The sequence below is a fragment of the Leptinotarsa decemlineata genome, unplaced genomic scaffold (assembly GCF_025532065.1).
Source record: "Leptinotarsa decemlineata unplaced genomic scaffold, Ldec_3_MD MMD2_tig00026369_RagTag_RagTag, whole genome shotgun sequence".
In the NCBI taxonomy this organism is placed as follows: Eukaryota; Metazoa; Arthropoda; class Insecta; order Coleoptera; family Chrysomelidae; genus Leptinotarsa; species Leptinotarsa decemlineata.
The window spans coordinates 4,697,714-4,719,914 of NW_027412709.1; the positions used below are offsets into that span (position 1 = coordinate 4,697,714).

At 33.8% G+C, this 22,201-nt stretch overlaps 1 protein-coding gene across 1 annotated transcript; it reads left to right on the forward strand.

The window, feature by feature from the left end:
• Positions 1-285: 285 nt before the first annotated feature.
• LOC111508594 (uncharacterized) lies at positions 286-21,366 on the forward strand. Its single transcript, XM_074185248.1, has 6 exons — positions 286-443; positions 1,482-1,713; positions 2,618-2,910; positions 3,042-3,653; positions 17,924-18,064; positions 20,274-21,366. Exons 1-6 carry the CDS (start codon positions 429-431, stop codon positions 21,246-21,248), a joined length of 2,268 nt encoding a protein of 755 aa, XP_074041349.1. The 5' UTR covers positions 286-428; the 3' UTR covers positions 21,249-21,366.
• The last annotated feature ends 835 nt before the right edge of the window (positions 21,367-22,201 follow it).

A 22,201-nucleotide genomic window follows, 5' to 3' on the forward strand; every position in this document is an offset into this window, starting at 1 on the left:
TTTGATGCTCTTTCATACACACTCTCCCCTATATATCTGGTTTGACAACAAAAGTTTCTCTTTAAAAGTGTCTAGTTTGGCCCAACACTCTGTACAATATTTATACCCAGCACGTAGCAGAAATAACTGCTTCTTTGTAATTACAACATGCATAAAATCATTATCGCTAGAAATTCTCTCGTTCGACAGGTTAGGCACAAAAAATATTATGTGTAACAAAATCTGAAGATATATCGTGTGCATTAGAGCATCTCGCCGGTCTGCATGAGTATCGTGGGTACCATCGCAGATTCACCCGGTGAAAGTCTTCCAGCGGTGAGTGGTTACTTTGGTTTTGATTTGGGGAGGATCCCACCAAACTACTATATAAACCCACCTCTCTCAAGGGGTAGACAACATTGTTCGCTGCACCTCATCCAAACATAGACATGAAACCGTTTTTGGTAAGTCTATCTCCACGAAATTTTCATTAAATCCACGTGATATATTATTTATGTGTGTGAGTTCGGGAATGTGTATTAGAAATTTCGTTTGATATCTAAATAGTTTTGTGTGAAGTGAGAGTTGAAAAAATTTGAAAATTTTGAGAATTGATTTCTAATATTGAAAACTGAAACTTTTCAAATTGAAAAGGAGAAATAATTATGCTAATTGAACTAGTGGATAGAGTCCCTGTTCAACTGATTCTTGCTACTTATCTTAAGAAGTAACAAAAAACATTCTCATGACCAGTGCATATCCATCAACAAACAAATACTCAGAAAATCTAATGAAAATACCTTACTCACAGTTTAGCGATCAATATATCGTTTAGCATAAAATTTCAAGGTAGTCAAATAATAAATTCGTAAATGATATGCTGGTTTCATCGAGATTCTCTACGTCTTCAATTTTCTTGATAAGTAATTTCTATTATATCAATAACTGAACTATTTATATGGATTAACAGAAATGAATTGAAGTTTTAATATCGTCACAAAGTATTCAACTATCGCCATATGTTAACAATAACCCTTGATATTTCAATGTTCCCATCATCTTCACCTGCATTGTGATTGAAAAATATCATCATGACGTGAAGAAATTTGAATTCTATAGTTCGTCATTTTGAAAAAGTATATATTGCAATAGGATTTTTTCAAAATTGAAAAGTATGATACAATGTAACTTCAATTTTCTTTATTCTGATCTATATTTCCATACAAAATAATTAAAATCAAAATATTTATCATAAAAATGAAGTTTTCAAATCTAGGAAACTTTTCAGAAACATTTTCTCAAAAACTATATTTCTCTAAACTCAAGTTGCAATTGTAAATAACCACCATCATTCATTATTTATTGATTACAAACAAAAATAGTTGAACTTGAAAGAATACATCAGGACATTTATCAGGGTGTACTTATTCATTCATTAATGAAAACCCAAAACTAAAAATCTGCGCGCTTGTGTTCCAAATCTTCATTATATATTATTGTAGATTGCATCCCTGGTATTAGCAGTCGCCAGCATAGGATCATGCGGCGAGGCTAAAGCAAAAACTTCGAAGAACGAAAAAAGAGGAATTTTTTCAAGCGACATTGGTAGCGGATACGGGGGTGGCCATGGAGGTGGTATATCCCTAGAGTCATATGGAGGTGGCTACGATGGAGGTGACTTAGGTGGTGGCCACGGTGGTCTTGGAGGTGGATTGGGTGGTGGATTCGGAGGTGGTGAGTTAAATTTGAATATGCAAAATATTTCAAAATTTCAACTATTTGTTTAGTTTCTCATCTATATTCGAAAAGTAATTGATAGATTACTTTGTCCAGAACTTCAAATAATGTCACTACTGAATTCATATTCATATTTGGACTCCTTTTGTCAAGTAAGATTCCTCTCACTCAACTGAACACAAATCTCGTCATTCATCGTGTTCTTAAAAAAACACCGAATTAATTGAAACCGACGACTTATAGATTCTTGAACTCACCTCATAAGTGACGGTTTTTTCATTGTTCAATATTCTTGAGCGATATAATTTCTCATTGCAACTGAGATTATCAGGAAATTTTAGCAATTACTCTCTATGTACATTTGTGTTTGATGATTTCAAATTGATATTAATTTCTGAATTTGTAACGGAGTTGAGTTAGCTATAAATGTATAGTATGACTTTTGTCTGATGTTTACAGAAACTATCGAAAATTCTTCTACTGATTTACAGTTATCCAAATATCTTCCTGTACATATTTCACCACCTATATATTTGCTGTCAACCCTATATCAGAATCAACGACAGTTTTTTCTTACTGACTCTGTTAATTTAAGGTATCGACATTGTTCTCTCAATCGCTGCATTACATCTGTAAATTCCTCTGAAAGATGAAATGATCGTCTTTTTCTCCCATATATTGAAATCATTTTCCGCATCTGAGTTTGGACTTCAAATAACTGAATGATAACACATCACTCTAGAACACATTTCTATATTATATACACGTTCATACCTCAGATCACTCAGTACGTCAAGTTTACTTCAGAATTATTGACAAAACATGGAGATTGGATAGAAACAAAATATTGCTTTCGAAAAAGGTATTAAGAGAGTTGATTGAAACATGTTCTTCATTATAGGTGGGCATGGAGGTGGAATTGGAGGAGGCCTAGGAGGTGGACTCGGAGGTGGATACGGAGGTGGATTCGGAGGTGGAAGTGGAGGTGGACTCGGAGGAGGTTTAGGAGGAGGTCTGGGTGGTGGACTTGGAGGAGGTCTTGGAGGTGGTGGAGGTGGTGGTGGAGCAACTGTTACCACCATCAGTCGAACTGTACCAGTCCCCGTACCCCAGCCTTACCCTGTCACTGTCAACAGACCAGTAGCAGTACCAGTACCTCAACCTGTTGCAGTTCCAGTACCAAGACCAGTACAAGTATGTACTTGTTTATTATCCTTTGAATGATAGAATGCCCCCACTTTGACTATTCTCCGCTTGGTCAATTCCAATTCATCAGTTCACAGAAATTGTTTTATAATTATTGTTTATCTTCATCTCATTTTCAGGTACCTGTTCCAGTAGCCCAACCAGTTGAAGTACCAAGGCCCTACCCAGTAGTTGTCAACAGACCAGTTCCAGTAGCAGTACCTACTCCAGTACGAGTCCCAGTACCCCAACCCGTTGGAGTTCCTGTACCACAACCCTACCCAGTTACTGTTCCACAGCCCTACCCTGTTAGAGTTCCCCAAACTGTTGTTGTCCCTGTAGCACAGCCAGTCTTTGTTGGTGGAGGCGGTGGAGGTGGCATTGGAGGTGGACTTGGAGGAGGACTTGGAGGTGGACTTGGAGGTGGTCTGGGAGGTGGTCTTGGAGGTGGTCTTGGAGGTGGTTATGGAGGTGGTTACGGAGGTGGTTATGGAGGTGGTTATGGAGGTGGATATGGAGGTGGAATAAGTGGAGGACTTGGAGGCCATGGCGGTGGTTTGGGAGGAGGATCAATTTCTCTCGGAGGTCATGGAGGTTCTTTAGGGGGATATGGTGGTGGAAGCTCCTATTCTAGCTCGATCTCACTTGGCAAGTCATCAGGAGGATATGGTGGAAGCTCTTATTCTTCCGGTGGACACGGGGGCGCAACCAGCTACTCTAGTGTCTCATTGGGAGGCGGCCACTCCAAATACTAGGAAACGGAAGACTTAATCATGCCCATCAGCATCATTTCACACTTGTATAAAATTATTCATTCGACGTATCCGTTACCAATGTGATAACAGTATTTTTATTTTTGTTTGTGACTACGTTCATGCGTTTCGTGTACATATTTGCACTCACTATGAATTAAAAATATATTTTATTATTCGATGTTTTTCACCTCACTCTTAGAATCCTTTTTTCTGAAATGAATCGTCATAGTATAAGTTCACTTATAGACTGGCAATATCAGACATGGGAGATATTCAATATTTGTATGCATGGCATTATTGAAGATATTTCTACAAAAAACTATAGAGTTTTGAAGAATCCCAATTGAAGTTGAAGATTTCTTATTCAAATATGTATTTCTTCATATTCATATTAATTGATTCACGAGTATATACTTCGTGTGTATGGTTGTTATCAATAATGAGATATTATAGTTTGGTGAGCAAATCTCAATATTGATTCCCAAAAAATCAAATCACATAAAGTGAATTTACCAATCACCCAAAAATAGTTTCGTGAGAAATATTTCAGTATGTTCGAATATCTCACTTTGTATGATTGGTCCTCTTCTAGAAAAAAATATGTTGGTTTTCTGCTAGGAAAACCGATGTTGATTTTGACATAGAATAGGGTAATCAGGAGTCTGATACGTTATTGGGACCTATATAACAGATGTTTGAAATAAATAACGCATAGAACACTTTACATCTGGAACTATAAAATAATCGGCTACTAGGTCGGTCTTAATTACATCATCCAGGTATAGAAAATGTCTCTTATGTTCCTATCAAAGATGCTCGGAGAATGTATGGAGTTTTCTGAATCAGATATATTCCTGAAACTGATAGATATTTTGATCTTTTTCAGTAGTTATCATCCTGTACGAACTAACCTTGCGTAGTAGCTCTATGGATACTACGTCAATATTTGTTTTTGGGTGATACTTTGCTTGAAAAATAATGAACGAATAAATAATTTCAGTAAATTGAAACCTCTCAAACTAAATATTTCAACAGAATAAACTATGTAGATATAGCGTCTAATCGACTATTGACTATCCACTAAATTAAATTTCATTTTGGTGTCCTCTTGCAAAGATTAACAATATCTCCAGAAATATTTGAAAATATCAGACAAAGTATCGAGACTAACTTATTCTCATGGCAGTTGATGGGGAACAGTGGCAACATCCACTGTGAAATAATAAACTTTGAAATAATTTGAATTATGCCCCATTTCCAATCATTTTAGTTCATACAATGCACACTTCTTCAAAATCGGTTATCATTTTCTGACTTGTTCACATTATATTCCGACTTAGGTATCATAATTTGAAATATAAAAAAATTTGTTTTCCTGTAAGGGTGCGCAAAACTGACAACTTACGTAGTGGACAGTCACATGGACGAATTTCTCATAAAATCACCTCATTAATGATGTATCACACTTAACACTTAAGTGTTTTCTCTATTCAAAATCTAGAGAAAACGGTCACAACGAAGCGGGGAAAATGTGAAATAGAAGTGGATATTCAAAATTAGCATTTTTTCCAATCACCATAAATGAAATATTCTTCTCATGGAGACAACTGTTGTTATGAATCGACCTATTTTTTGATTTCATCCACAACAAAGGAGATATTCGGTCTGTTCGTTTTATTCAACTCCAATATTACTTTGTAGTGGAAGCCTTTTTAGCTCAGGAATGGAAGTGATTAAGTCAAAAATATGAATCAAAGATATTCCTTTCAATTAATTATTGTGAAGTACGTAGTACTAGTTTTCGGGATGGAAATAAGACTTTCAATAAACCCTAAACAATTTCAAATTCTATTTACGAACTCAATAAAATGAATTAATGAAGATATAGTGATATTGGATAATCAAAATACACACATCGGAAAAGTCTAGGGATATTTTTATAACATACTAAATATCATAAAAATAAATGCATGAGGTCGTTTAATTTCGATTAAATTGGTACACTCGACCATCCTGTAGGTTTCTATGGGTTGAACAAAGCCTGCAAAAACGGTAAGTAATCTTTTATCAAGTTTTTTACAAACTGTAGGTTTTCGGCTAAAATGAATAATCTGGATGTGTCGAGTTTGTACATTCTATGCAGTTCTTGCTCAGCAATTAAACTGGAAATATTGTGCTTCAACATGGAACGCCATCACTTACCATTGACTGAGATGAATAGAGCTCTAGGGCTTCTTCAAGGTGGCATGCGACAAAATGATGTAGCTCTTCGTTTGGGGGTCTCCCAAAATGTTATCAGTCGATTGTGGCGGCGTTTCCGTGAAACTGGCAGTCCAGCCGAACAACATCCAGGGCGAGGATGCGCTACAACTGCAGTTCAAGACCGATTTTTGGTCTTAACCGCAAGAAGACAACCGACAATCACAGCACCTGAGTTGGTTAACGTGTTGCAGCAGACGCACCAGGTAACCATTGGTCGTGATACTATCAGAAATCGACTGCATGAAGCAGATCTCCACAACAGATGTCCACCTTTGTCGAGAGGCAATCGCGGTAGAAGATTAGAGTGGTGTCAAGAACATCAAAACTGGGATGTGAATGATTGGGCCGCAGTTTTGTTTACAGACGAATCCAGATTTGGATTTCATCCAGATTCTCGTCGAGTGAGACTGTGGTGACGACCTGGAAATAATGAACGTTTGAGATACGTCCAGGAAGTCCAAACATACAGAGGTGGTACAGTAATGCTATGGGGCGGAATCATGATCGGTGGCAGAACCGATCTCGTTTTTCCAAATCGCTCCCTCACAGCTCGACAGTACCTCGACACCATTCTTCTACCTATCGTCCGTCCGTTTGCTGGTGCTGTTGGTGAAAACTTCCACCTAATGCATGATAATACTCGTCCACATGTCGCGCGTCTAGTGACTGACTGGCTCACCAACGTAGGAGTTGATGTATTGCCATGGCCAGCACAATCACCGAACCTGAATCCCATCGAGCATGTGTGGGACATGCTTCAACGAAGAATTACTCCGCATATGGGGAACATTCACACAACGTTTCAATTGAGAGAGCTTTTAATCGCTGAATGGGCAAATGTACCTCAACAAGACATTAACAATCTCAATTTGTCGATGCACGATAGATGTAGGGCCGTAATAAACCAGCGTGGAGGCCATACTTTGTACTGATTCCAATTTTTTTTGTATTATGATTTTATTTCGGGAGCCAAAGAAGAACCATATTTTTTTTTAGTTTTGCTTATATGGGCACTCAGTATTTTTGACCATTTAATAAATTTTGCTGAAATTTACATTCGTTTAATAATCACCCGTCAACTTTTTCTTCCCTAAAGCGATCTAAAAAAAATTATTGCCATTTTTAAAAATATCCCTATACTTTTCCGATGTGTGTATATTAGAAATAATCATTTATCTCGGCGATATAACTGAATCTATTTTGATTTATAACTGTAAACTCAGTCAACGATCAATTTATCAAGTAGAGCTACTAAAAAAATTTTTTTGAAATATATATATATATATATATATATATATATATATATATATATATATATATATATATATATATATATACTGAATAACATAAAATGTTTCAATTAATTCAAGAGGTTGTTCAGCCCAAGTTTATATTCTGATTCAATTTCCCAAATTTATGCTATGAATAGAGATACTCTGAAAATGATTACAGTTTTCTATTTTTCTAGATGTGTGATTCCAAGCTTCAGATACTCGGTAAGAGATGTCACTACAAGGTGAAATTTCCAATTAAGTTTTTTATATATGAAATTGAAATTTTTCGAGCAAGGGGACAAAACAAATATCATCTTTAGATGCTTTAAGAAGGGATAAAAAATTGATTGAGATTTATTATAATGAATGAAAGACGAGAAGTAAGATTGGAAAAATTTTTATTTCAAAAAGGATCAACTGAAATGAAGTATAATATTAATCATTCAAACGAGAATGATATATCATTCTCAAAATCACTACTGACCTGACGTTCCATCCAGATAATGATTGAAGATTAATGTTTTTCGTAAGGCTGTTTTACAGAAATCAACCGAAGAGATTGAGTTAGTCAATTACATTCTCATATGTTGTTTGATGAGTAGATTTTGAAAAATGACGAATAGAAGAAGGTGTAATTGAATGAGGATATAAAAATAATCGAAAGTAACATAAATAAAACATGCTAGAGCCCTGTTGATGGCTGCTGGAAATATGTCCAAGATATGTGAATATGTTGGAGATTGTTGAAATACTGATTACTCGGAACATAATTAACAGTATTGTCATGTAATATCATGTTCCGTATTTCTTTATATTCCTTGGAAACGGAAAGTATACTATTTTGTGAATGATCTCTTCTCTTGAAACTGATATACTTTGAACAGTACAATCGACGCAAAATTCACAGAATTTTGCGTCGATTGTAAATAACCAATGTGATACAATGTGGAAACACTGTACAGTACTTGTAATGAAGACAATTCGAAAAAAAAAAAATTAAATCATACCTTTTGTTATTGAGCGGTACAACTAGAATCTCTGGCGATAAATATATCAGAATCAAGAACTGTTCCTGAATAATAGAACTTTTTCCAAAATAAGTTTCGCCAACCAAGTTAGTGTCTTCACGAGATAAACTGGACTATTGTTTTATTAGATGATAACAAGAGAGCTCAATGGTAATCTACCATAAATACTAATGTTCTGGAAAATATGGAGTAGGGACACCCAACTCTTTTATGATTTAATTTCTATACATCTGCTTTTTCAGGATCCATATTTGTAGAAAGTTCAATGGCACTGTTGATATATTGAAGAAGAAAGTAATACAAATCAGAAAATTATGAAACAACAACAAAAATTAATTGGCGTTCCGGGGCGACTTCACTGATTCCAGTGGCGCATTTGCTTTTTCACCTGCAGGAAAACCTGGAAAAACCTGCAGCACCACATCATCTGAAGATCTTGTAAATGTAGGGTGTCTCCAGAGGCTCCAATAAATTCAAGACATCGCCAGAACACTTAGTGACACTACTATCGTCAAACTTAAACCAGTCCGTTTCATCTTTGACCAATGCGTAATAATGACCAGATTCAACGCCAGAACCACAGTGAACAATGACTGCATGAAGATGATAATAGTGGTCTGCTAGATTGAAGTGTTCATATATTTCGAACCTTTGTGGGAGTTTGGTGCTTCCATCAGAGGTTAAGTCATGTTTGAAGATCATCAGTGTTATCAATAGATTGACTGGTGCCCCAGCTATACTCGTTTGCTCATGATAGTTAGTTTTGCGCATGTTTGGCAATACAGTTGATCATCACCAGTTAAAAGTTCCATTTTCAGATGATTCAATAATAAGCTTTGCACTGTGAGTTATTTTGTGTAATATATATTCAGAATTGAAAATGTTGGTTTCTATAGAGAAAGAAAATAATAAACTTCCAGTATGTTAATGTAAATCATTTCATTGAAAAGATGTTTGGAAAATTATAAATGATTATAATTTATTATTACTCACAGTTAACTTATACAGACATAATAACCCACCCAATATTTGAAACTTGTAATTCCTTCTTTCAATACTAATGAAATTTGAATTGAAGGAGTTAAATTTTTAGGAGTGATTAATTTTTGAAAAAGAAAGTTTTTGGCTTTCTACTACTCCATCTTGATACGAAAAAAGATGAAGGAATCTTCCAAAGAAAGGGAGGAAGTAATCAATTTGAAAATAAGTAAATCTATACATGGATGTATAGATCATGCACAGAAGTAACTTTCAGACACAAACTGAAAGAAAGTCCTCCTAAAACAGCTACTTTCATATAAACATTGAATTACACGAAAGAAAAAAATTCTTTCGAATTGTGTGTATTTTCTATAATGTTATCCAATTTGGTACTGAAGAGCCTTAGGGCAAGTGTCTTACGGCGAAACATCGATGTATACTATTGAGGATGACAGTGTTCCATGCAAGTGCAATTTGTTACCATTCATTTAAAGTAGAACTCATGTGAATGATATCTGATTTTATTCCACAACGAATATTTGAAATACAAATTGAGTAAAGAAAAGAATCTTCTGTATAATTCAGTTTTCATATAGAAGTATTCGTTTCGAAAGATTTTCATTCTTTCGTGTAATATAATGTTTATATGGAAGTTGCTGTTTCAGGATGACTTTCTTTGAGTTTGTGTCTGGAAGTTACTTCTTTGCATGATCTACACATCCATGTATAGAGTTACTCATTTTCAAATTGATTACTACCTTCCTTTCTTTGGAAGATTCCCTCACCTTTTTTTGTATCGAGATGAAGTAGTAGAAAGCCAAAAACTTTCTTTCCCACTAATGAAATTATTACTCAATAGGTTTTTAAATATCTGGAAACTTTGAAATAGAAAGGTTCCAAATAAATACCACTGCTCCCCAACAAGAGGAGTGCTACACTTTTTGATGCACTAATCTATAAGGCTCCAGCTGTTCCCTAAATCTAAACTTCCTATTTATAACTCTCGACTGTGTCGAAGCCTCAAGGACAAGGCCCGAACAGCTTACTCTTTAGGGAACGATAATCATAATAATACTAATAATGATAATGATAATGAGGCACAGTAGTGGGGTCTGAGACGATGATATGCCTGCCGATAACAACCCTGGCAATTACAACGCACGCTTTGAGTGGACGCATCAGCTGACAGGTAGCTGACAGGTAATATTATGCATTGCTACGAGAGTAGTGAACCCGCGCGAGGAGGGTACATCGCGAGAATGCATGTTCTGTGGTGGAGTATTCTGGAGTATTCTGCCGCTCTGCCGCTCAAAACATTGGAAATTACGTATCTTATCTTCAGCGGTAGGGCTATAAAGCTCCTTCCAAGCCTGCTAACGAGTTGGTGGAAGTGACATTTCAGTCACCCATTGGCACGGCTGGAGAGCAGACTCGCATCATGCTACCGATTTAGATAATCAGAACACACAAGGCGCTTCACAGAATCAAACTCCTGAAGCCATAAGAACTGGCTGCTGAGGTTCACAGTGTTCTGATATCTTAGTCTACCGCAGTCTATTGATGGTGAACTGAACATTTTGCATCAATGCTAATGACCCATTACAATTATTTGTGTTTAATGTTAACTACATCCCAAATTTGATAAAATCAACTTTAATCTCTGAGATATTGTCAAATATGTAAAATAGAACGTTTAGAACGTTCATTTCAAAATCAAAATTTCGGTATTCAATCAAAAAGGTTCTTTCATTATTCAGTAAAAATATTCTACTATGTAACATCACACAAAATGAATGTTTTATGGCATTGAGAGAAAATGTTTTATTTTACAGATTCAAAATTTTACTGCCTCAGTTGTTAAGAAAACATGGTTTAATAACTCATATTCATTAGCATAACATTTATCAATTGTTAGTGGCACCTGACTCACTTCTCTGTTTTTCATTGCAACAGATTTTTCTGAAATGAATTATAGCACTCTTCGTATAATTGGGAATATAAATATTGTTTTCTGTTATATAATTAGTCATGATCCTCACCATTTCTCTTTTGAACGTTTGAGTTTCGTAACTATGGACAGTTCACAATTTATTGCTACTGCTATACTCGTACATCATGAGATTACGGGCTTTCCACTAGTTGTCGAATTTAATTCGTCCTTTTTGAATGTTACGAAGGGTCATTTATACTCCAATATAACAACCATTATGGAGAACGAGCATCTGGCGTAGAATAATCCCATCAAAAATACTTCGTGATAAACTTCATGAAAAGTGGCACTTTTATATATTGTGAGAAAAGTGATTTGTTGGATTGAAAATGAAATCATTCAATTTTAATTTTTCTGTACTACGAAGGTTTTGAGTTCCATCCAAAAACATATAATCATACATATACGTATAAAATGAATAAGCAATTCTTAATGTCTTGATTTATATCGATAATTTTCCGCTAGAAGTTGTTTCACTTTTCACAAACCTACCATTCAAAATAGTGAGACAATGTTCAAATAAAAATTGTTCTATAGTTGAAGAACAGTGTGACTTAGAGATGGTAACATTCATAAAAAATTAGATTTGATTTTCGATTCAACCTATTTTATATTCGAAGATAAATTTCATGAATAAACATTTGGCATACCAATGAGTACAACTATATCATGAATATTATCAAATTATTTTCAAAATTAGCTCATTGATGGATGAATTCAAAAGGTATCTTTCCGTTTTTCATTCATCAAATATGATCTGATTCTGATCATACGTACAGATGGAAATGAAGATATCTCTAACGTTTCAAATTCATATTATTTTAATATTCAGTTCATCATTGATAAAGGAGTAAATAACTCATTTTTTTATATATGGAATGGATTAAGTCAGAATAAAATATCATTGTCACTGAATGGTACAGTAAACCCACATCTAGATATAAATTTATTATTTATCATTTCTATCATCTGAATCAAATGGTGATCAGTTTAATACAATCATTCATAAACAGAATCATGATTCACGAAACAAAAGTTTATCAAATTTCAGTAATATTTTCATACAAAACTCTTATCCCAAATATTTATTATATTTGTTATTATGGTGCCTCGAATTTCCATCATTCTGTATTATTTTGGATCGTAGTGAGAGACCAAATTATTTATTTTCATCTACTTACAAATTACAAGGTCTCCTATTTGGAAATGATGTTTTTCATGTTTTCTTTTTGCATCGGTATATTCTTTCAGTTTTTTGTTTTTTTTATCTGCATTTTGTATACTGTTTTGTTTGGATTCATGTAGCATTGGTGAATTTCCTATAGCTGAGTGAGATGTACAGCGGTAATTGATCAGACATTTATATGAACATTAGGATTTTTTTGTGGTTTTTAACAAATAGTTCTTTGGTCATTGAGGTGTAACTTTCATGTGCTTGATTCCTTGATTTGTAAAAAGAATTGAAAATTCTGAGCCGCTAAATAGGGGTTGTTGGGAATCCCCATCCAAAATTGGATTGCAAGTTGGAAATGATATTGAATTTACTATTTCTATGATTGGGTATTTTGAAAATTCATCAACAACAATGAAAGCATACTTATTTCGTCGGGATGGTTCTGCTAAGTTAACATCGATGCACTAGAATGTATGGTCTGCTAATGTAGTTGATATGATTGCATCTCTGTTGTTTTTTTTTGGTGACGGCATGTCATGTATGTATCGGTCATGAAATCCGAGTTCGAAAACCATATTTCAGTTGTTTAGTTTTTGTTATTTTCAAGTATTCCTCATGTACTAGTTCTGTAGCTCATTTTTGTAGTGATGGTGGTAGCACAATTCACGAATGATAACATAATCTTTCAGTTTCTTATATGGTGTTAAATCAGGTAGTTTCCAATTTTTTTGTTTCTGTTGGTGATAGCTTCTATTGATAGTAGACAAACGTGAGTTTTGCTGATTTGTTCTTGGACTTCATTCAATGTCATTGTTTTTGGTGGAGCTACAAAAATTGCATGCAAAAATAAACATGATGCTCAATTTTTTCCATTATGCAGCCTTGTTCAGGTTTTTTTCTCTGCAGAATGTATCGATAAGTAGGATTTGGAATTCGTTCTGGAAAATTATTCGATGATCATACCATTGAATTCTAAGTGAAAGTCGTTCCACTCTTGCATTTGGTGCTGATTTTGAGTTCTGAAGAAGTTTGACCAACGATAAGTTGTCACAATGAAATTTTTCACCGGATTTGGCCATATGCGGCTTTTTCATGTCTCCAAGATTGAAGGAGACAACATAGAAATTATTTCATCAGTTCGGACTTCCATTGTCTGAAATAATATAAATTGATTTGAAATCCCTGAAGAAAAAAATTAAAAAAAATAACTGAAAATAACAATTTTATTAAACAAAAAACTGAAATTACAAAGAAATAACATACAAGCTATAACAAAAAAAAATTGAAATATTCATAAAGGCTGAATATTGAAAAATATCATTAACAAAAATTGAAAAATAAAAATTAAAAGATTCCAAATGAAGTTTCTTTTTTGGTTGTAGCTTGTATGCTATTCCTTTGTAATTTCAGATTTTTGTTTAATTAATCATTATTTAATTTTCGGTTAATCTTTTTTAATTTTTTTTCAGGGATTGCAAATTGATTTATATTATATTAGACATTGGAAGTCCGAACTGATGAAATACATCACAACACATTGTCAATCACCTTCAAACAAACATAGAAATTAATTGAGAGATCAATTTTTTATGGGAAAAATGAAAATTCACCTTAATTTTTCGTACAGGCAACGTACAAATCATCTTATTATCGCTTGATGAAAATATTGTATAATGAAACATGTGTCCTGACTTTTGGAAAAATTTTTTTGTGTTAATCGTACATTGTAGTATTGATATGGATTTTCATTGGATATCGACCTGTTCTATTTAACGTTCGAAATATTATATAAATGCTACAGCAAAAATAAAAACGTCTTTCATTTGCAAAAGTAAAAAATATGACCGCCACCTCTTCCTACACATTTAGATTCAAGCGAATATAATATGGAATACTTTCAGTTCAATTCAATAAATATGTGATGATAGAAATTGTGCAATATTCTAATGATAATTGTAGCAACTGACGTACGCTGTTTACTAATTTCAATATTATTGAAATTAGATATTTCAAACCTCTTCATATTACCGACCTGGAATTCAATTGGTTACACATAAAATTAGACTGTTTTGATTAAGAGTTTTCTGTTCATCATTTCTCTATGGGTAGCGATGGTTGCTACACAGTCTTTTTTTCTGAAGTCCTTCGAGGTTGTTTTTTTTTCAATTTTGTTTTCATAAATTATTTGGGATCATAAACAGATTTTTTTCAAACAGGTATGTTTTCAATGATATGTGTGATATTTATGAGTGAGGCTCAGCAGATATTGATGAAAAGTTTTTTTTGTGAAGGAGATCGAAGTTTTTTAGCGCCTTCTTTATGTTTTTTACATATTGTTATGGAGTACTTTATACATGTGTATACAATCATATATTGAATAATGTAAAAGAATTATTGCACACTCTCTTCAAGAAAAAAATTTAAAAAATGCTGACAATGAATGCTTTCTACAGCCTTGAAGAATTTGTGTACTATTGCAAAACTACCGGATTCATTTCAATACTTGCATGTGAGTTTATCCCTTGCAAGAATATTATACTTTCAAAATAATTGATTTAATTTCAAATTTTTTGAAAATTGTTTTGCATAACATTAATAATGCGCTACTAAGTGCAATATAACTTGCCATACCCAAGCACAACTTGGCTACAAATGGTTAATAAAAAATCTGAATCTGAATGACAAACATTTTAGTTCACCCCGATAAGAGAATGTGTGTATTCAAAGACATTTTCACAAAAAAAAAATTGTGAGAACAAATCTATGAAATTATACAGATACTCATCTCCACGTTTTAGGGATTAATGAGTGACAAAAATTGCTATCCCGGTAACGGTAGAAATACGTTGTTGATGAAATCAGACGAAAAATGTACTTTCTAGATATTCATTGGACAGAATATGGAAAAATATATGAAGGTTTTTGGTTGGAGTTCATGAAGGCTATAATTTGCACTCTTTGTATTTTTTATGCGACGTTTTGTTCAATTAGTGCCAATGAACCTTTTTCTAAAGTACAAAAAATCAATCACTAACAGCGCTAGTAGTTCGGTAGGGACAAACACTACCTAATCCTCATATAAACATATGGTATAGTACAATTGAAAAATAATGTAACGAATTAAAGAATTAACTGTCTTAATCAAATTTATTTTTAACAATATTTCACTATCACAACACTTAGTTACTAACGCTTAATTTATCTTCACAATTAGATTCCTTTCTTTAAACGCACGATTCACTTTCTAAGTACAGACTCCTCCTCGGGACGGAGAGCGACCTTTTTATATCGTCAACGAACGCTCCGGATCTCTCTCTGGGGATTTCGTGATTCATCCACACGTTTCGCGCTGTTTCGCGAAGAGACATGCGTTTGATGACTGGGACATCGGTCAGGGCCGGCTTCAGATTCATTACAATAATGTTTTTAATATAAGAGGATATTCCTGGAGCAAAACTAAAATTTGCAACCGTAAAGGATAACAATGTTGTAACATTGAAACGTTGGCTTGCATGCCGTTATTTAAAAGTAACTGAAAAAAACAATGAATCAATAGACAGGTTAGTATACAGACTCTAGTAAAAGAGTGGTATACTAAGAGAGTCTATCAGTTAAGGCCTCTGAGTTGAATGTGTTTAACAAAATATTCTGTTCTGTGCCTCTAGCTGTATAGAATCCATTGCACTCAAAAAACATGAATTTCAAGAATTTACACTGAACAGATACTAATCGCTGAACGGAATTTTGATATAATGGAGACCAAATTAACGATACGTAATCTACCTTACTTCTGACGAAATCTCACTTAAATCTTTAAACGTGTCACCGTTTTCGAGAGCCATATTATTTGGAATATTCGGAAATTACTAGACGAAGTTTTCTGTAAGACAGTACTTTGCACTTATCTCCATTCATTTGAAGTATGTTCTTACTACACTAGATTTGAACTTCATTAAGCGAGTCCTGTAAATGATAGCAGTGATCTATGGACTCAAATACTGAATAAATCTCCAAGTCATCTGCGAAAAGTGAATGAGGGCATGTGATGTTTACCGAAATGTCATTCATGATTTTTTTTTCACAAATACTGAAATATATCTTATATATCTATGATTTCTCTCAGACGATGAGTTTCATCAAAATAACTTCAACATTGGTGCCATAGTTATCACGTGAATATCTGATTTATTGTTTTCATACTGATCAATATAATATGAAAAATTTTGTAAGGAAGAATGAACAAAAAATTTAATTTTTCATGTAAATTGTTTACATATTGTTCGAAAGACTTTGATATTCCAAAATTTTGGAATATTCAAATAAACCACAGTTTCCTTCTGAAGATTCTCTAGTTTTCTATACAGAATGTTCATATTTGATTGGTAAAAAACTTTCTTTCCTCAAAAATTAATCACTCTTAAAAATGTAACCCATTCAAGCTAAAAAAATGTATTGATATCTGATTATTCTAGAAATGATAAAAAAGGTGACATTCAGTGTTTCAAATATATTCGTAGATTACTCCGACATGTCGCAGGTGTTTTCGAATCGGTTAAGACTTTGACATTTTGTTACTACATACAAACTTCAGTTTTTTATTCTCATTTGTAACAAATATTGTATTATATATTCATGTATGTGATAATTAACTTCTTCTATTGATTATATTGTGTAGGAATCCCGTAAATGATATCTGATTCGATTCCATTACTAATGTTTGGAATACAAACGTGTTTGTAAATACAAAAGCGTTTTTCGTATAATTCAGCGTTCATATAAAAGTCTTTGTTTCGAAAGTATTTTTTTTTTCGTGTACTTCAAATGTTTATATGAAAATAGCTATTTCGAGAGAGCTTTTTCTTCCAGTTTGTGTCTGAAAGTTACTTCTTTGCATGATCTACACATCTTTGTATAAAGTTATTTTTTTGAAATTGATTGCTCCCTTCATTTCTTCCGAAGATTCCTTTATTTTTTTGTATCAAGATGGGGAAGTAGAAAGTCAAAACCTTTTTCTCCCAAAAAATAATCAATATTGTTTTGTACACAAAAACAGAATTATAGATGAGGAAATGAAAATGCGAATTTTTCTTATCGTTATCAAATTGATTCCCTGGAAACAGAAGGAAACTGGAAATTCACTGTTTTAAAAAATCAACACGAATGACAAATCGGAGAAAAATATAAACGAACTTTTCAAATTTTGAAACAATAAGAATACTAAGAATATTTTCTACAAATAATCGAGTTAATCTTGATGAGATGAACTCCTACTTTTCTTCAATTCCTTCGTTCAGCTGTTTATGTTGTAAGTGGTCTCATTATCGTTCCTAACTCGACCTTAGGTACCAAAAATAAGTATAATTGTTTATTTAGAAACAATACTAAACAACAACGGAACCCATTCATAACGCAAAATGACGCAACATCCACTCCTAACCTACACCTTCACGCCGACATTGTATTGTCGAGATTTTGGCGCTGCATTCATCGTTGGCCCATATTCGTTGCGTAACACTGAAAGTGGACCATCTTTTGGTAGCACACCGAAAGAAAGGTAACCCGTTCAGTTACGATGCGAAGAATCCGCCCCTCTTGATCTAGAAAATTCATCACACACCCAATATAAATACTGTATATGGCTGCAAATTGGTATCAGTCTTCTGCTAGGTTCTTCCTTGTACAGCATCATGAAGACCGCTGTAAGTTACCTAATTTTTTTCACAACCGATTAAAAGAACACAAAATTTCATTGACGTATGTGTTTGTGTCATCTTGACCGGTATTAGTAAACAATATTTTTTTGTTATTCAGAATAGTTGTCAACCTTTTATTTTTTAGGTTACGATTCTGAACGAATTGAAGTTTTTCTTCATGAAGATTCTCAGAATTCATTTTTTGTAACTTTCAGCATTATTCAAGTGATAACGTTGATAAATATTGTTTCTCGCTTTGATTTTCGTTTCTACAATTAGACCTAGATTTTGATATCAATTCAGCCACTGTCTATAATATTTTATCTAACACAGGTGTGCATATGAGGAGAAACATTAAATAAAATATATTTCAGTGCATTTGGATAATTGGTTCTTTGTAGATTTCAATGTGATGACAGTATGTCTTCATTTTGTTGAAATTTCGTTTTTTCATTTTCACCTTTGATCACAACGTTAACAAATTTGTACTCGCTCATCCACACCATAGTTTCAGGATATCTCGATCATTTTTCCACTTTTTTCAAATTGTAGGCACCTAGCTAACAAGTCCGTAGTCATTCTACTAGTTATGTATATCACGTAACAAATATGCACGGAATGAAATTATCAATTCTTCAACTTATACTTATACTAATAAATCATAATTAATATACACCAGCACCACTGCTTTGGAGCAAAGTTCATCTAAATGCACATAACAATTTTTGCAAAAAAAATATGATATTGAATCTCCTTTCATTATTTGTCACACGTGAAACCACATTGGATGAGCACAACTTCAAAACCAGATATATCTAGCATGAACCTGTGAAGTACCTTGCTCAGTTACTTTTCTGCAAAAATTTCATCTGAAATGACAATAACTTACTGAAATTGTAATGAAACATTTCAGAGTGCAGATGGCAGTAGATACAGAATCAACCATGAGCGTATAACTAGTACATAGTGTCACCAGTCATGAATAATTGATTTCATCATTTACATATTTTGATACCTACTTTTGGTTCTTTTTTTGTCAGACTGTTTTCATATAATGAAATTCGTGAAACAGAAGAAACTCATTTTCATTTTCTTAATAAGATGAAGATATTTTGAAAAAGTTGTTTAGCTGCATCAACACTTCTATGTTGAAATACTTTGAAAATAAAACGTATTCAATGCATGTAATGAAATTATCCAAGAAATATTCATCGCTTTGTTCATTAGAAAAATACTGAGCTGATGCAGAAGAACTTTAGCTCGAAAATATTTTGAAATTTATAGCTTTTCATTAGATTTTCAATATTGATCTCATCAATAGAATACTCACTTGAAGTTAATGATACTGTTTCTGAATCGATTCACCAATTTTATCAGAATGTAATGAACAATATGATATTTTATCAAAAACTCCAATCATGAATTTCCAATGACTCAATATTTTCAATTAATGAGCGCAGAATACAGAATGAATTGAAACATGAATTTTATAAAACTTTGATTTCATTACTAATTGTATTTTATTATAAAAAAGTCTGGTTTCTGGCTAGCCGGTTGAATCTATTGATAAATATAATCTTCAAAAACAATTTCCCTACATCAGAACAAAACTGCAGTCATTTCACGCATACCTAATTAGCTTTATTAGTTTTAGTCATCTTCTAATGACGCTTAAGAGGTTAGAGAGTATTTTTGTTCTGGTATGGAAACAGGATTCGTTTTGGTTTGACTCTATGACAGAGATTGTAGTAATACCTTCCATTTCTGATTTCAAACATTTTAAAATTGTCCTTTTTTCAATTTACAGAATAAAAAATGAACCTACTATCAATATCTGGAACAGATTAGAATTGAAATTTTTTTGAATTAGGAAGGTGGTCATATAAAAAAGTTCTCATAGTTATTTTCCAGTATATGAAGGAGTGATCATTTACGTGGACTACCGCTGAGCAAATAATCGTACTGGAAAGTATTTTTTCGGGTAGAATCGTCTTTCTCGTTTTTATCTAGCCAAAAAATTTGTAGGTATATACTGAAATTTTCAGTTTTTGAGAGATTATAATCATTTGGTTATTAACGGTAATATATTCATATTTCAAACTGAATAAGTGGAGATTTCTCCCAGTTCAGTCAAAGTTTGTTGATATGTGGTAACGTCGAAAAATAATAACATTTGTCAAACCAATTTTTTAGTCAGAAAAAAATGTTTTTTCAGGTATTTCTAATACTTCTGGGCATCTCCGCCACCCTAGCTGGGGAAAAGAAGCCCACCAAACGTGGGGTCTTTGGTGAATCTCTTGGCTATGGTGCAGGGAGTTACAATCTCGGAATCGGAGGAATACACTCAGGCATCTCGTCATCTATAGATTTGGGCTCCTCCGTAGGACACGGATCTATAATCCAGTCAGGATTCGGTTCAGGAATTGGATCAGGATTAGCGTCTGGAATTGGATCAGGATTAGCGTCTGGAATTGGATCAGGACTTGGATACGCATCAGGATCTGGAGGATTCGGATCAGGACTTGGATTCAATTCAATCAATTCCGGGTATGCTTCTGGAATTGGCTATGGTTCTGGTGCAGGACTAGGAGGTACGATCAATCTTGGCCAGTCAGTTACTAGACATATCACAGTCACTAACAGAGTAGGAGTACCAGTACCCCAACCATACCCAGTTACAGTGGAAAGAAAAGTACCTGTCCCGGTACCTCATGCAGTACCATACCCTGTTGACCGTCCCTATCCCGTACATGTCCCTAAACCATATCCAGTTACCGTCGAAAAACATATTCCCGTAACTGTCGAGAAACCGGTTCCTGTTCCAGTCAAGGTACCAGTTAAAGTAGCTGTGCCAGTCCCATACAAAGTAGCAGTGCCACAACCTTACCCCGTACACATACACAAGCCGGTTCCTGTTCCTGTTGCTACCCCAGTGTACGTGAAAAAACTTGTTCCAGTTCCAGTATCGAGTGGCTGGAGTTCTGGTTCCGGTTGGTCTGGCTCTGGATCCGGTTCTAACGGTTGGACCTCTGGTTCAAATGGTTGGTCTTCTGGTTCGAATGGATGGTCATCTGGGTCCAACGGCTGGTCTTCTGGTTCCAATGGTTGGTCAGGATCCAGAGGTTGGTCGGGTTCTTCGGGTTGGTCTGGATCATACGGTGGTGGATATGGTTATGGCCATGGATGGTAATTTTTGTCTAAATCTGTGATTGAAACCATCAAGCTCATTTATAAATATGCCATCTCTCATTCACTAGTCTTTGTTTTTTTCATTCAAGGAGAAAAAAGTATAATAAATATCACCGAAATGAATCGTTTTTATAATTTCTTCTACTCAATATCTTAATCAAAACTTTGACAGTAATATCAACCCAAATATTCGTATTTTCTGCATTATAGGTTCAAATTGATTGACCACATATAATGTAGATAATATGAAATACATATTTGAATTTTTTCTTCACTAACATAATATAGAATCACAAAAGTGTGGAAGGACCATAAATAATTTTAAAGAATCAATCAATTCTGAGTTTGTGTTGGGAATATGAAAAATTTCAATTCACATTTTCATTTATATACTGCAAAATCCTCACTTGAAATTTAACAAATGTAATGTCACATTGATACGCTATCTCACAGGTTGTTGACGTCACAAGTTTGCTAAGTCAAACCAGTCGTCATTAGTGATATCGGATTTCATATAATCACGTTGAATCTGATATACGAGTATTGTCGGACAAGTTTTCGTCGAATTTCACGATTCAGACAAAAATTACTTTCTCAAGCAGATTTTGTTTATATAAGTAGAAAGCCACAACCTTTTTTTCCAAAAAAAAAAAACAGTTTGTTATTGTAGCTTGCAACGGGTTGAAAAAAATCAAGGATCGTTTTAGAACTCATTATTCATCTTGAAGTTATACGTTGGGCCTGCTTTCAACGACTTCAACGATGTCATCTTTTACCTGAATTTTTTTTAAATAACACACTTATATGTGATGTTGGTACGATTAGATATCTGAAACGAAAGTTTGAGTCGAGAAAATCGGTTTGGAATGCAACAGATTATGAGGAAATTTATATTTGATGATATTATGATATGAAGTTTTCATATCTTATAGTTAACAACCACATTTCAGATGA